The sequence below is a fragment of the Chroicocephalus ridibundus genome, chromosome 4 (genome assembly GCF_963924245.1).
Source record: "Chroicocephalus ridibundus chromosome 4, bChrRid1.1, whole genome shotgun sequence".
Lineage (NCBI taxonomy): Eukaryota > Metazoa > Chordata > Aves > Charadriiformes > Laridae > Chroicocephalus > Chroicocephalus ridibundus.
The window spans coordinates 44,275,968-44,289,394 of NC_086287.1; the positions used below are offsets into that span (position 1 = coordinate 44,275,968).

The following is a 13,427-nucleotide window of genomic DNA, read 5'->3' on the forward strand; positions in this document are numbered from 1 at the left end:
AAGAGCCACCTGCTCAATCTCTGCCCATAACAAAATATATTGAAATGTAAATCTAACGGATACAGATTTACAGAAAGAGGAAGAGAAGTTTTAATCTACCACTCAAAAAGTTGTTTGTTTTTTATAAGGTCGATGAATTGACCTTACTCTGTTTTCAAAATTTCCTGGAGAACAGAGGTTACTACCATTAACCCTTGAAACATTCATTTTGTGAAATACTGGTGAAAGTAATGTTCAAGATAGAATTTGCAGCCACCAGAGGGTGATATGAACCAGAAGATTTGGTCAATATTGAGTGCTCTTCTCAGTAACAAGTGTATTTGTGTTGTTGAAGGCACAAAACATTAGCTACTATTTGATTGGTTTTGTACCTTTTTTTTTTTTCTGCAAGTTTTATGGCTTGTGCTTCACATTTCTCAAGGGAGAAAATTCAATGTGGTTGCCCACATGGAAAAACTGATGGATATTCTTATATATTTGCAGGATGAAGCTTGCAAATCCTTATCTAGAAATCTGTTCAGCACACAGGTGAAAGGCTGGATTTCACAGGACAGAGGCTGAGCAGGGGGCGATGCTGCAGGACTTGCTCTGCAGTTCGAGCTCTCATTAGGACCTTCACTTTAAATACCGCTAGTGAGCTGTCAAAACCTGAGAACGGGTGATGGTGGCATCACTTGAGTTTCCAGGATGTCACGGTGACAAAAAGAAATGCATACAGAAAAAAAGTACTCCTGAAATTACCCCTTTAGGTGATTTTTCCCTGGCTTGTGTGTCTTGTCTTTCTTTCTGTGTCCACAAGAAATCTAAAGCACCTTGAAAACTCCTCTTCGTCTTCACTACTACTGCTTGCTGGAAATAGAAATGCTCCTTTTTCTTCTGTTTCTTGATCAATATGCAGACTTGGAAATAGCTTGTTTTGCAGATGATTTGTGGAGTTTTCTGACTACCTGCCCTACAGGTCTTGAAATCAGCTATAAATTACATGTACCATTGATTTGTCCCTTTGCCTATTCCAGCTCAGGAAACCTGGATGTGCGCTTGGGGTTTAACCTGTGCACGGAAGAGCAGGAGTTCTTGCGGAAAAGGAAGAAATATGTTGCTGCTGCTCTGAAAAAGATTCTTCATTTGGAGGAAGATCTGAAAGAGCATGAGGCAAGCCAATACACTCCCTGGTAGCAGCTCCTCTCTGGGGATCAGGGCCTGGCTCACAAGTTGAAACCACAAATGAAAAAACCAGCTTAATCAATCCTGCTGTTCTGGGGCAGGCCTGGCCACCTAGGGCAAGAGATGAGCAAGAGAAGAAGTAGCTGGTTCTCACGGCGGAGTGGGGAAAGCGGGATATCTTTACAGCCCCCCGCCCCCCCCAAACTTCTCAACAGCTCCTCAGTTCAACCCATTCCTGTTTATTCTTGATGTTCCTCGTGGGTCTCAGGAGGAAAATTTATAGTGGGCAGACATGGAACTGCTGGGACATGCAGCCTGGGAAACAGCGTGCCTCAGCTCCATAACAGAGGCAAGGTGGTGGTCATGGCATTTGTAAAGGATTTTGAGGGGAGGAGGCAAAAACTTTCACACAGACATCTGAATAAAAATAATTTGGGTGGTTTCTGCAGCAGAAAAGGTGTATTGTTGGGAAAACTGACTACTAGAATAAAACTATCAAGCTGGAAAAGAAGAGTTAATCTTACAGCATCGTTGAGTTGTATAGATGAAATAGCTGACTAAAAGTGTAGCTTTATCACTGTAGCCCCTGCTCGAGCCTCCATAATTCAGTCATAAGTCTTGTAACTGCTTATGTCTAGCTGGGTTGTCGAAAATCAGAAAAGTACAGACATACCAACAACAAGAATCCTCTTTAGCTGACAATTAAAAGAAAGTGCAGTGGATAACATACAGATTTTAAAAAAAAAAATCATATTTTGGATTTCAGAGCAGAGAATAGTATAGGAAATAAAGTGTTCAAGAAAACTGGAAAGAACATTTTTACTTAGCTGTCTAAGTGTTCCCTGATGCATAGAAAAGTGTTTGACATGGTAAGACCAAAATGGTAACACCAAGGCTCTTTTTTGAAAAGGTCTAATTACTCTGGCTCTACTATCCATGTATTTAACTTCAAAATTGTGGAAAAAAAAAAAAAATCCCCTCTCTCTTGTTAACTGACTTATTTTTGTTTTCTGTTCAAATGTGTCATTAGAATTTTAATTCATGATGAAAAAGGTGGGAAAAGGTAAAACCCAAAACGTAACATTTTGAAATTATTCTAAATTTAGTAGAGATCATCAGATTTTTCCTCATTATCATTTCATAAAATTTCCTAGATTTTAAGTTCTTATCAAGTTTAGGGTAGGAAGAACATCGTATTTTTTTATTGATTTTATTTTTGAATTTCATAGAATGCGAGAAATATTTTTCTTCCAGGTCTATTTATTGACTTTAGAACAGCAGATCACTTGATGAAATTTGAAGTTAATACTTAAAAGGTAGACATTTTCCACAGGGCATATAGGCATCCACACAACTCAAGAGACTAACGGAAGCAAAGGGTGTACTTCATCAGGAAAAGATTAAGAGAAGAATAGTCTGTCTCTTCAATTATACTTGGACCTTGGAGGGGGGAAACCCTATTGATGATTGTGCTTCAGGACATAAAGTAATTAGTGGCCTGAGGCCAGGAAGGCTTCGGCTATTGTGCGGTCTGGCTGATTACAGGGTGCTGTGCGTTCTTCTGAGACGCTGGTCATTGTTAGAGGCATAATCACGGATCCCTAATCTGCTCCGGCATGGTAAATCCTGTGTTTTCTATGATGGATTCTAATAATACACTTTGAGAATTCCAGGGTGATGAGGTTGATTTCCAATTATATATTAAGTAAACAGCCTCCCATCCACCCGATCTGAGTGGGTAAAATAAAAACCTTCCTTCTCCCATCAGTCAGGTGGTGGCAACAGAAGCCTTTTGCAACAATCACGTCCTTTTTGCAGGAAGTAATGTCACTGCTTGTATCAATACCCTGCAACCTGTTATCTGATTGCTGCAGTAAGAAGGATTGCTCGTCTCTAACACATGCATGGCTTTCGTTCACTCTGCCTTGCTGTGTTGAACAGGTGCCTGTGGTGGCCATCACGACAACCGGAGGAGGGACGAGATCGCTGACAGCGATGTATGGCAGCCTGCTGGGTCTCCAGAAACTCAATCTCTTAGACTGCATTTCCTACATCGGTGGTTTATCGGGTACCACATGGTGAGAATGACCCAAACAAGGTTTATGTTTGCACTCTCTTTGCTCAATGCTGTCGACTATTTGTACAGCAACATCAGCTTATATGGCACTTAGTAAATCAAAAGCATTTCCCTTTTCCCCACAATCTACTCTGTGTCCACCTAGAGCAAAGGAACAAAACATACTGAATAAGACATCAATTGTCACGTTCATCAGCTGCTTTTGTCACCACACTGACGCAGTCTGTGCCTGATATTTTCATGTAAATGCTCTATTACCTTTTCATATTTTATCAATTGTACCTTAGACTGAATGCAACGAATTTGACTTTAGACTGGAAATTGAAGAAAGATGGGAAGAAGAATTTATGCCTGCCATTTGCTGGTTATTCTCACTTCCATTTTGGATTTAGAGTGCATCTCCCTCTGGTAAAAGGTGTATTTGGGGCTAGTGCAATTAATACTGTCATAGACAGTCCAACAAATGATGCCAAGTTACTGACCTCGGAGAGACTGCAGCTATGGTAGCTCATTATAAGGTCCTCTCTTCTCCCAGTGGGCATATGGCAGAAGAGGTCATATTTTAAATAACTTAAGTATTTGATCATGTGGGTTCCAGGTAGCTCCACTCCTCTACACCTGGTTGGAAGTGGAGACAGTTTTTTTGTGCTGAAATGTGTGTCAGTCCTTATGTAAGTCCAAACCTTAATGGCAGGTTTGTCTAAGTATTTGCTGAAATTCTTTTAAGTTCTCTGTATGTATGTGGAGATCTGAGTGTACCTGTCTGTGTTATGATTTTATGATTTCAAGAGGACAAGTAAGAATGGTCATACCAGGATGTGCCCAAGACCCAGGAACTGACTGTTTGTCTCACTAGTAGTAGCCAGTAGCAGATACTGGCAAGAAATACGAGACTAGAGCAAGCTAGTAGTTACTGCTCCCTAGAATAATTCCCACCTTCCAAGAAATGGATTTTCTGAGGACTCGTGGGCTTTGTATTTAATAATCTTGGGCAGATTTTTCCCATTTAATTTTGCAGATGATTTTTTTGCACACACATAAACTTTTATCCTCAAAACCATGAGAGCTTGAAGGTTTTGTTTGCTTTTGAAATGAGAGTATTTCGGGTGTGTTTAATTTTCAGTTGTGAACCCCTTATGAATTGAGAAACAGGCAAAGAGGTTGCACAAAAGTTCTTTGAAGCCAAACCACAGCATTAGTTCTCTTTCATTATTTTCTTCTAATGTTTCTTCAGGACAATGGCAAACTTATATGAAGATGCTAATTGGTCACAAAAATATCTGGAGGATGCAATCAATGAAGCTCGCAAACATGTAACCAAATCCAAGATCTGCTGTTTTTCTTTGGATTGTCTTAAGTACTATTATAATGACCTGATGGAGAGGACTAAAGAAGGACATAACACTTCTTTCATAGACCTTTGGGGGCTTGTCATTGAATCCATGCTACATGATAAGGTATTAATCCTTTTTTTTCCAGAAAACTGATGAACTTCTGTAGCTATAAAGGACAAGAAAATAAATCCTGGGATGCCATTCGGTACTACTAATACAAATAGTTGGTTTAGTGGTGATTAAATTCTGTATATTCAGATCCATTATTAAAAGACTACTCTTGTTTTAAAGTGAGGTTGACCTTGAACTGGAGGAGCTGCGGCATTGCGGTCAAAGGTGTTGTTTCTTCTTAAAGAAAGAAAAATCCTGAAAAAAAAATTATTTTGAGGTGTAAACTAATCACTTTGGACATGAAATGTTCTGACTAGAAGAGGCACTTAAAATTTTGAAATAATTTACTTCACTAGCATAAATGAATATATGCCTTTATAAAGAGACTTAGTTATAGACTGCATATGGAGATGATCCAAATAGCAGGAAAGACCCTTCTGTAAATATGTTATCAAGTTTTAAGAAAGAGTGATAGAAATTTTGGTACTTTAAAAATAGTACAACTTAAGTAGTTTCCTTCTAGTTTATATTTATACAAGGAAGTTTTAAATTGTCAAGTGCAGCAGAATATATTCTGGCATATGAATATATTTGCAAAATATATTGAAATGTGATAAACTCTGTTCCCTGAGATCCAGCCAAGGAAAGTACTTTACCTTTCACTTAGCCACATATTTCTTCCTGGGAATGTGTTTTTTTTCCTTGCTGAACCTACAGTCAACGTCAGCCTCTCTGCATATCTCAAAATCCGAGAACCCATGTAGGGTGTAGCTGCTGCTCATGGGATACTTGCCAAGTTTGGAATATGCCATGGCAGATATTTCTGCACAATCCAGTGGGCTGAGAATGGGAAGGAGAATCAGGATAAAGCTCATAATTCATACTATATTGTTTCAAGTACAAGTTGTTTTTCACTTCGTTCCATTAACCTTTTTTAAAAACCAGAAAGACGAGCATAGGCTCTCAGACCAACGGCAGGCTGTGGATAATGGTCAGAACCCGCTGCCCATCTATGTGGCCATCAACCTCAAGTCCAGCTATAGTGCTCAGGCGTTCAGAGGTAATGGTTATGATCCACATTTCTTAATAACTTTATAATTTAAGTAATCCGAACTAAGACCAAATGTATGTAATCAGCTTTAATAACACAAGAGTTCTTTCATTCTAACAGCAAAAAAACCCATTTCAAATTTCACGTAATAGAGACTAACACTTAAAAATAAAAAATCCAAACATGTTTAGTCTTTAGAATTTGAGTTCTCTATGTTGCCAGAAGCAAAAATATATTTATGCCATGGAAGATGCCAAACTCACAAAAACCTTGTAATGAAACCAATTGTTATGGTGGTTCCACGTGGTCTTATTTTGAACAATTAAAGGGACAACTTGGAATTTCTGGGCCCAGTGGCAAGAAAATCACTATTTTCTCTAGTATTAATTTTCATAGTGTTTTTTCAATATGAGCAGCTGAGTACATGACACCAGGTGAATGCTAAGCTCTGTGTCACTGATGCCCTTAAGGGAACAAGATATAACTGAGCAACATGTGCTTTTGGGTAAGATTATCTGCACAGAATGCTTATGATTTCATTCAGACCAGGGCTCTTCTGCTGGCGGTTGCTGTATCAAAAGACGTATATTCTCTCAGGGCAGTACTGCTATAGCTGATGAACAGCATATTATGAACTAGCCGATGTCTTTCTCACGATTTGTTCCTGCTCTCTAGTACTCTTCTGTTTAGCTATGCTTAACGCATTATTGCCTTTTCATGATCTGGCTGCTGTCGCCGTAGAGTGGCTGGAGTTCACTCCTTATGAAGTTGGTCTCCTGAAATACGGAGCGTCTATTCGCGCAGAACATTTTGGAAGTGAATTCTTTATGGGAAGGCTAGTGAAGAGGCTCTCAGAGGCTCGGATCTGCTACATGCAAGGTGACTATTGCCTAGAGGGAAAGGTGGCCTACTCGAGAGGCAGCTGGCACAAGTGAGCACATGGTGTGTGGTGGACAGCCCTGGGAAGACACCAGCAAACAGGTTGAGCAGGTGTGAGTTTGCATTGGCAAGGACATACTTAGGAAGTATGCCCATGAAGACATCCATCTAGACAGAAAGGAAGTCTCTAAGGGGAAGGACTGGAGGTATGCGTCAATTAAAATTCTTCCAAGACTACTTCATCAATCAGTTTCTATTCTCTCTTTCACATTACAGGCATGTGGAGCAGTATATTTTCCATAGATGTGATGTATGTCTGGAATTTGGCTACTGATTCAGAGGACTTCTGGTGTAGATGGACCAGAGACAAAGTAAACGATATTGGTGAGATGTTTTGTGTTTTGTTTTAGTTTGTGTGGGGTTTTTTTTGTTGTTTTGTTTTTACCACCAGTATATATTGCTTATATTCTGGCAGAGGTCAGATGCCTAGAGAGATGCTGTCAAATTCAGAGAGACATATGAGTAAAGCAAAGCAGAGATGTCAGCTAAGACATTTTTCTGCCTGATTTAGAAGAACTAGACTGTACTTCTTTGGCAAAGCTTTGGCTAAGCTATGTCTTTCTCTAAAGGACATACAGATGCAAAAACTGTCTCCAGCAGGCATATAAAAGTAATGTTGTATTAAGAGCACATCTTAAGATTATTAAGTTAGGATATGTTTCTCCTTGGCCATTAATACTCTCAGTAGAGAAAACATCTTTTGCAGAGGGCTGTTTTCTCCACTAAACTGCCCGTGGAGAAAGCTCGCTCTTGCTGTTAATTGCACGGGGAACCTGGAGTGACTGGCCTCCTAACTTCCTAATGGTTGCAGCTGGGTGATATTCTGAAGGTGTCCTGTTCAAAGGCCAATGTTGTCCTCCTGTTTGTTTTGGGACGTGGCTCTCCCCTGCACCACACGCTGCAATAGAGCTTGGCATCATTTGAGGAAGGCTGAAGCGGGAGGTGGTGCTTATTGCCTGGTAGCTTGCTGCCTGCAGGTAGCTGTGATTTAATTCACTATCTAATGCTGAGTTTTATCTGGTAGCGCAGACCTTAAAGGCTTATAAATATGCTTGATTTACCCTGGGGGTGGGGGATAGAGACAACTGTGGTTATTAGTTACTCCGTTTTTAAAAATATTGATAATTTCAGAAAACTGTCCTAAACTCAGAACTTCTTTCCTTCTTGCAGCAGAAGAACCCTTTCTGTCCATGAATCCCTATGAGGTAGACACATGTCTGTTCACTCCCTCGAGCGCCCTCTCCTCTGCTCTGCGAGATGTCCTAACAGGACGCCCAACCATTGCACAGTATCCCAATTTTATCAGAGGTTTCCAGATGCATAGCAAGTACCTGGAGAGTGAAGGATTTTCTACCTGGAAAGGCACAGTAACTCAGCATGTTTTTCAGTAACATTTTGAGGATGTTTATGTTTGGGAACTCATTTAGGATTTCCAATGAGGAGGGAGAGACAAGACTGACTTCTAAAATTCCACTTCTCCCTTCCACAAATGGAAGACATAAAAGATAGATTTGAGCAGCATACCATTTTTTGGGGGAGGGATGAGGACTGAAATTGAATTCGGTTTTCTGGGGATTGTGTTCCAGTGGACAAGGTGAGCTCAGCCTCAGGAGGCAGGAGGGATCTCCCCTTTAGGGCCAAAGATGCTTGAGAAGTCCAGGAAGGAAGGAAACAAAAAGCTGTGGTGTGTCGCTTACTCCTGTAAATTAGTGCTGCTAGTGAGTCAAAGAAAGGCAGGGAAAATGGGGGGCAAAATTCACAATTCTTCCCTCTTTAACTTTCTGCAGTGGAGCAGTCAATCTTGGTTTGTTTTTTTTTTTATTTATTGTAACAAGAAATGTTCGTGTTTCAGACACAGTGATAGACTCCTTCCCAAATAAACTGATGGAAACAGCAAACGATGAACTCTCCCTTGTTGACACTGGGTTTTTCATCAATACCAGCTACCCACCACTTTTGAGATCAAAGAGGGAGGTGGATGTCATCCTGCATTTAAATTACAGTGGAGGGTCCCAGACACTGGTAAGAAAAGCCATGATATCTGTGATCTTTTTCCTCCGTGGTCTTTTGGTTTCTAGCGCTCATCAGTTAAACCAACTAACTTTCCAGTTCTGGAATGGGAATAAGATGATTATTGTATGATTGATTATGTAGATTTTTAGGTGATTTATTTCTCAATAACTAAGAAGGAAATTAGAAGACAGTGATGGATATAGGCACTTCAGAAACATCAAGGTCTTCACTACAGTGGATCCAAGAGCCTTTGAAGAGCAGACTGAGGAATGTTCTGGAGCTCTGATACTGATTTTGGTTATCCTTGAGCTGAGCAAGTTACAGAAGCAATAGAAAGTCCTGACAATATTTTAACAGATTAAATGGGAAAACCTATGTGTCTCTGCACTGTTTATCCCATATCAGTCTTAGGGAAATGTACTGGCTGATGCCGGAATTGATTAATAATGAAAAATAGTATAATTAGTGTTGCATACATAATGAGAATAATATAAAAATAAACATAGGCTTACAGTAAATATAGCTGTTAAAGTTTTTTTTTCATGAGGTCATAAAGTATGTTGATAAATATATTTGTTAATAGGGAGTCATTATCAATCAATCACAAACGATGCAGAGGACAGATTGGGAAAGTGGTAAATAATGAAGTCAAGACAATGACGCAGAATAATCTAGAGTAATCTGTTCCTTCTCTGTTCTTGCAGTTTCTTTGCCTTCCCCTTCTGAACCTGCTTTATCGGAATTATAAAATCAGTCCTTTGGCTTTTGGCTCCATTTGCAAGCCCAAAGAAAGTGACTCTTTTCTTGTTTTGCCTTAAGCAGTACAGAAAATAAGATAAGCTGCAATGTCTGGTGTGGTTATGGCTGTTTCCATCTGAAACTTAACATCTTCCCAGAGAAGGATTCAAGCGTTTAGAAAATCCAGGTCTCTGGATCTTTTTTGAGTGTTGATTCTCTGTATTAATTTTATTTATTTTATTCATTCCTCCAGCCTCTGGATCAGATTGCAAAGTATATCTCAGGGCAAGGAATCCCATTTCCCAAAATTGAGATAAGTGAGGAAGACAGGGAAAACTTGAAGGAATGCTATGTGTTTGAAGATGCTGATAGTCCACAAGCTCCAACAGTGCTCTTTTTCCCCTTAGTAAATGACACCTTCAAGAAATATAAAGCTCCTGGTGAGTAATCTGTGGCTAGCAATTTTAATAAAAAGTCACTTGCCTGGTGTGTCTTCTCCATTTCGTATCTAACATCTCACTGTCATCTCTGACCTTTCCAATGCTGGCATTATTGGTCTCATCATTGACAAAAATAACTGGCCTGTGTCATTCTGTCTGAACTGTGAGAACTCCAGAAGCTTTCCTAATACACTTGAGATGAAAATAGGCATTTACTTCACAGGACTTACTAGAGATACTATGAAGTTAAAACTCCCAAAATACATACAGCAAGGGTGGCAGGTCCTCAACACAAGCTACTATACTCGACAAACATGCGCTTGTTATGCACCACTGCTTGCAAGAAAGAGGGAGGCAAAACTTTATGTGGTTTTTGGTGGTAGCCCATTCATCTGGGCTTTGTTCACGTATTTAAAAGTAATCTCCCAGACTGGGGACTGAGTGGACATAGGTCTTTGTTTTTAATATGAACTATGTCCTCTGCCTGAGTGCCATCATTTCTCCTGAACTTTCAATGAGAGTGTTGTTATTTCATCCAGTACAAGAGTATCTTGTTTTCCTTTTGCTTCCACTTTTCTAGTTTGGGTAACAAAGACTTTGTTGTCCAATGAGTGGTTTACAAGCACAGCTGCTGATGGTAATCAGTGTTGTTCTCATTCCCAGTTGTTTGGGTTTACATCTTTTTTGAACCGAGGCTTGATCCAGAGTCTGAAGAATACGGTGCTACTAGGCTACTTTTCTGTCCCTCTGGCAAATCATATCTTTTCCTCCAAATCTCCCTTTTCTGCCTATAATTACTCAAACAACAGATAAGAGCCACATACTGCAATAAAACCTTATTGGTGCATCCCCTTGTGGTTTGTTCCTCAGGTGTGGAAAGGACTCCCGAAGAGATGGCTGAAGGCAAAGTTGATGTCTCCACTATCCTCTCCCCATTTACGACAAGGGAGGTGTGTTTCAGTGAAGAGAATTTTGACAAACTGGTGAAACTGACTGATTACAATGTCCTGAATAATGAGAAGTTGATAATTCAGGCCTTACGCTTGGCAGTGGCACGGAGGAAGCAGCGGAAATATTAGTCACTGCCTGCTAGCTTTAACCTTCCATGTGGTATTTCTTGGGTTGTCTATTGTCTGGTGAGATTGAGATGTTTGATGTTGGCAGTGTTACTTGCAGTAGAAATCACATGATCCTGAGGATGTGCTGGACTCCAATTCATCCTATTTATGTGACTGTTCAGATGAACAGATTGGAATTTTCCAGTGGTTTAATCCAAAACAAACTTCAAAGCAGCAAATTTGTGTTTAGTTTTGTTACCTTCTTACTTCATCAATTGCAATATATATTCTGTATAAATTAATATAGTGTTGTGTAAGATAATAATGAAACATGTAGCACATTAAAATGTGAATCAAACCAGTATTTACATATTTCTTTTCTATTTGGCAGAACAGCAATCACTTGAACTGGAATTTCTCTGGTAAATAGCTAATCCATTGTGCTGGTCTTGCTTATCTAAATTATTGTCACACTGAAGGTTGTAATTCTGATTTGATTGTCTGTCCACTATGAGGTTTTTATGTAACTGGCTTTTTTCGCTAATCTTTGAAAATAAGTTTCTCAAGTTACTGTCACTGTTGTAAAAATCTATACAGTTTTTACCACCAATAAAAAAATACCCCTGAATCAGGTCATCTTTGTTTCACATAGTCAAATGAATCCTCTGATCTGCTATTCACAGAACTGCCTATATTCAGCCTAAGTAGTAGTCACGTTGCCCGACTTTCCTTTCATTCTCTCTTGGAGTTACTGCTGACTGTCCTGTGTCACTCATCTTCACCTGCCTTGAATGTTCCTGAAAGATTACCTTGCAATTTCTCCCAGTGTTTCATAACATGGGAAGCGGCCGCTAGCTGTTTGCGTAGAGTATGGTAAATGCAAAAGGGCCTTTTGAGCTCCCTTCCAGCTATATTTTTTGCAAATGTTCAAGACTTTCCTGCAAATGGTCTTTTTGCAGGGGTTGTCCGGAGAGAGTGGTTCTTATCAAAAGCCCTGGAGGCCTTCTGGGGGAAGGTAGCTGCCAAGGACTCTCTTCTTGCAGCTCTACAACAGGCAGATGACAAGCTCAGTCTTTCACAATAGCAGCCCAGCACTTTGGAGCTGTGATACATGAAGAGACTGGTCGCAGCATCTCAGAAAATGCTTGGGATTATCGTCTCTTTGATAATAAAAGGTTCTTACTGTTGCAATGCACTTCAGACTGAGTCACCAGGGCAGAATTGGTGTTGAGATCGGAGTCTTGATTATGCTCAGAGGTGAAAAATTTGTTTGTATGGAACAAACTTCTAGGAAATGGATGGGAGAAAAAAATTTCTTTCCTATGGAAAAAACAGCTGATGGTGCATCCTGGAGCTTATTTGGGTAGTGGAAGAGGAGGAGTGGGCCACATTTTTCACCTATGAGCATGTTCATTGTTTTCATGCACTTGAAACACTTGGAAAGGTACAGTATAACCCTTTTTCCAGGTACAGTACTGCATGTTTAAATCAGGATTATTAGCCCTCTATGTCTGAGGCAGTTGTAATTGTGGTTCAGCTCCAGAACAGTAGAATATCAGCTCATGGGATCTCGTTTTTTTTCTGGAAATGAAACAGAGCAGGACGAAAGTTGCTTCAGTCTGTTTTACAGGGGAAATTTACTCAACAACAGGATGGGAAAAAGCCAGATAGGTGCATGACACAGCCTGAGCCTGATTAACCCTGGTTTTCATCAGGGCTAATTGGTCCATCTTCTAACCATGACTAATTACTGTACTGACATAGCTGTGCTGCATCCCAAGTCAGCATTGGTGTGTATCTGCATTGTGTCACGCTGGCTGATGTGAAACCTGCCTTTCCATCTCCAAGGAAGCTCTTCCTATTCTCAGATCACTCTGTGGCTCTTATCTTCAGCTTCCCCAATATTTAAATATCCCCTGTTTGAAACAGGGCGTCAATAGTGATTTTTATTTATTTATTTATTTATTTTAATTTCATTATCATTGATAAAAACATGCAGTAGGCTTAAAACTGAGCTCTTTGCAACCTCTTTAGGAATAATTCCCTCTGAGGGACTACTCCCTCCTTTACTACTGCTTTTTGTGATCTGTTAGTTATCCATCCTTAATCCATTTAACAACTCAATGGTGCTTGTGGCATCTAGTTCTTAAATTAGAGTGTTTTCAAATGCCAAATGTTTTATGAAATTCAAATTATATCATGTCTGTGAAGTTATCTTTATTAATCAGTTCTCAACTCATTGCAAAGTGAAATGAGATTATTTTGAGTTTGATTTTCCTGTTAAATTTTATAATAGCAAGGATGATGTTTTTAAAAAAATCTCCCATTTTGTTACGTCTTGTGTACTCATTTTGTGTACTCCCTTATTGAGACCGGGACCACCTCACGTGATGCTAGCAGTGCTCTACACCGTAAAGCCTTATAAATGTGAGGACATAAAGAACAGGTGAGAACACAAAGAATAATTAACATTAATTTCAACATTAATTTTGCCCTCCCAAA

At 39.6% G+C, this 13,427-nt stretch overlaps 1 protein-coding gene across 1 annotated transcript in view; it reads left to right on the top strand.

Annotated features, from left to right (window-relative positions):
* The window catches only part of LOC134514353 (cytosolic phospholipase A2 epsilon-like), a 33,988-nt gene extending 22,566 nt beyond the window's left edge, over nucleotides 1-11,422 (top strand). Inside the window, exons 12-21 of the mRNA XM_063332116.1 lie at nucleotides 1,017-1,152; nucleotides 3,106-3,242; nucleotides 4,476-4,698; nucleotides 5,632-5,746; nucleotides 6,479-6,616; nucleotides 6,893-7,000; nucleotides 7,847-8,038; nucleotides 8,529-8,698; nucleotides 9,681-9,867; nucleotides 10,738-11,422. Of these exons, the coding sequence (XP_063188186.1) occupies nucleotides 1,017-1,152; nucleotides 3,106-3,242; nucleotides 4,476-4,698; nucleotides 5,632-5,746; nucleotides 6,479-6,616; nucleotides 6,893-7,000; nucleotides 7,847-8,038; nucleotides 8,529-8,698; nucleotides 9,681-9,867; nucleotides 10,738-10,946 (1,615 nt within the window). The 3' untranslated portion in view covers nucleotides 10,947-11,422. The remainder of the gene's footprint in view (nucleotides 1-1,016; nucleotides 1,153-3,105; nucleotides 3,243-4,475; nucleotides 4,699-5,631; nucleotides 5,747-6,478; nucleotides 6,617-6,892; nucleotides 7,001-7,846; nucleotides 8,039-8,528; nucleotides 8,699-9,680; nucleotides 9,868-10,737) is intronic.
* Nucleotides 11,423-13,427: the final 2,005 nt, after the last annotated feature.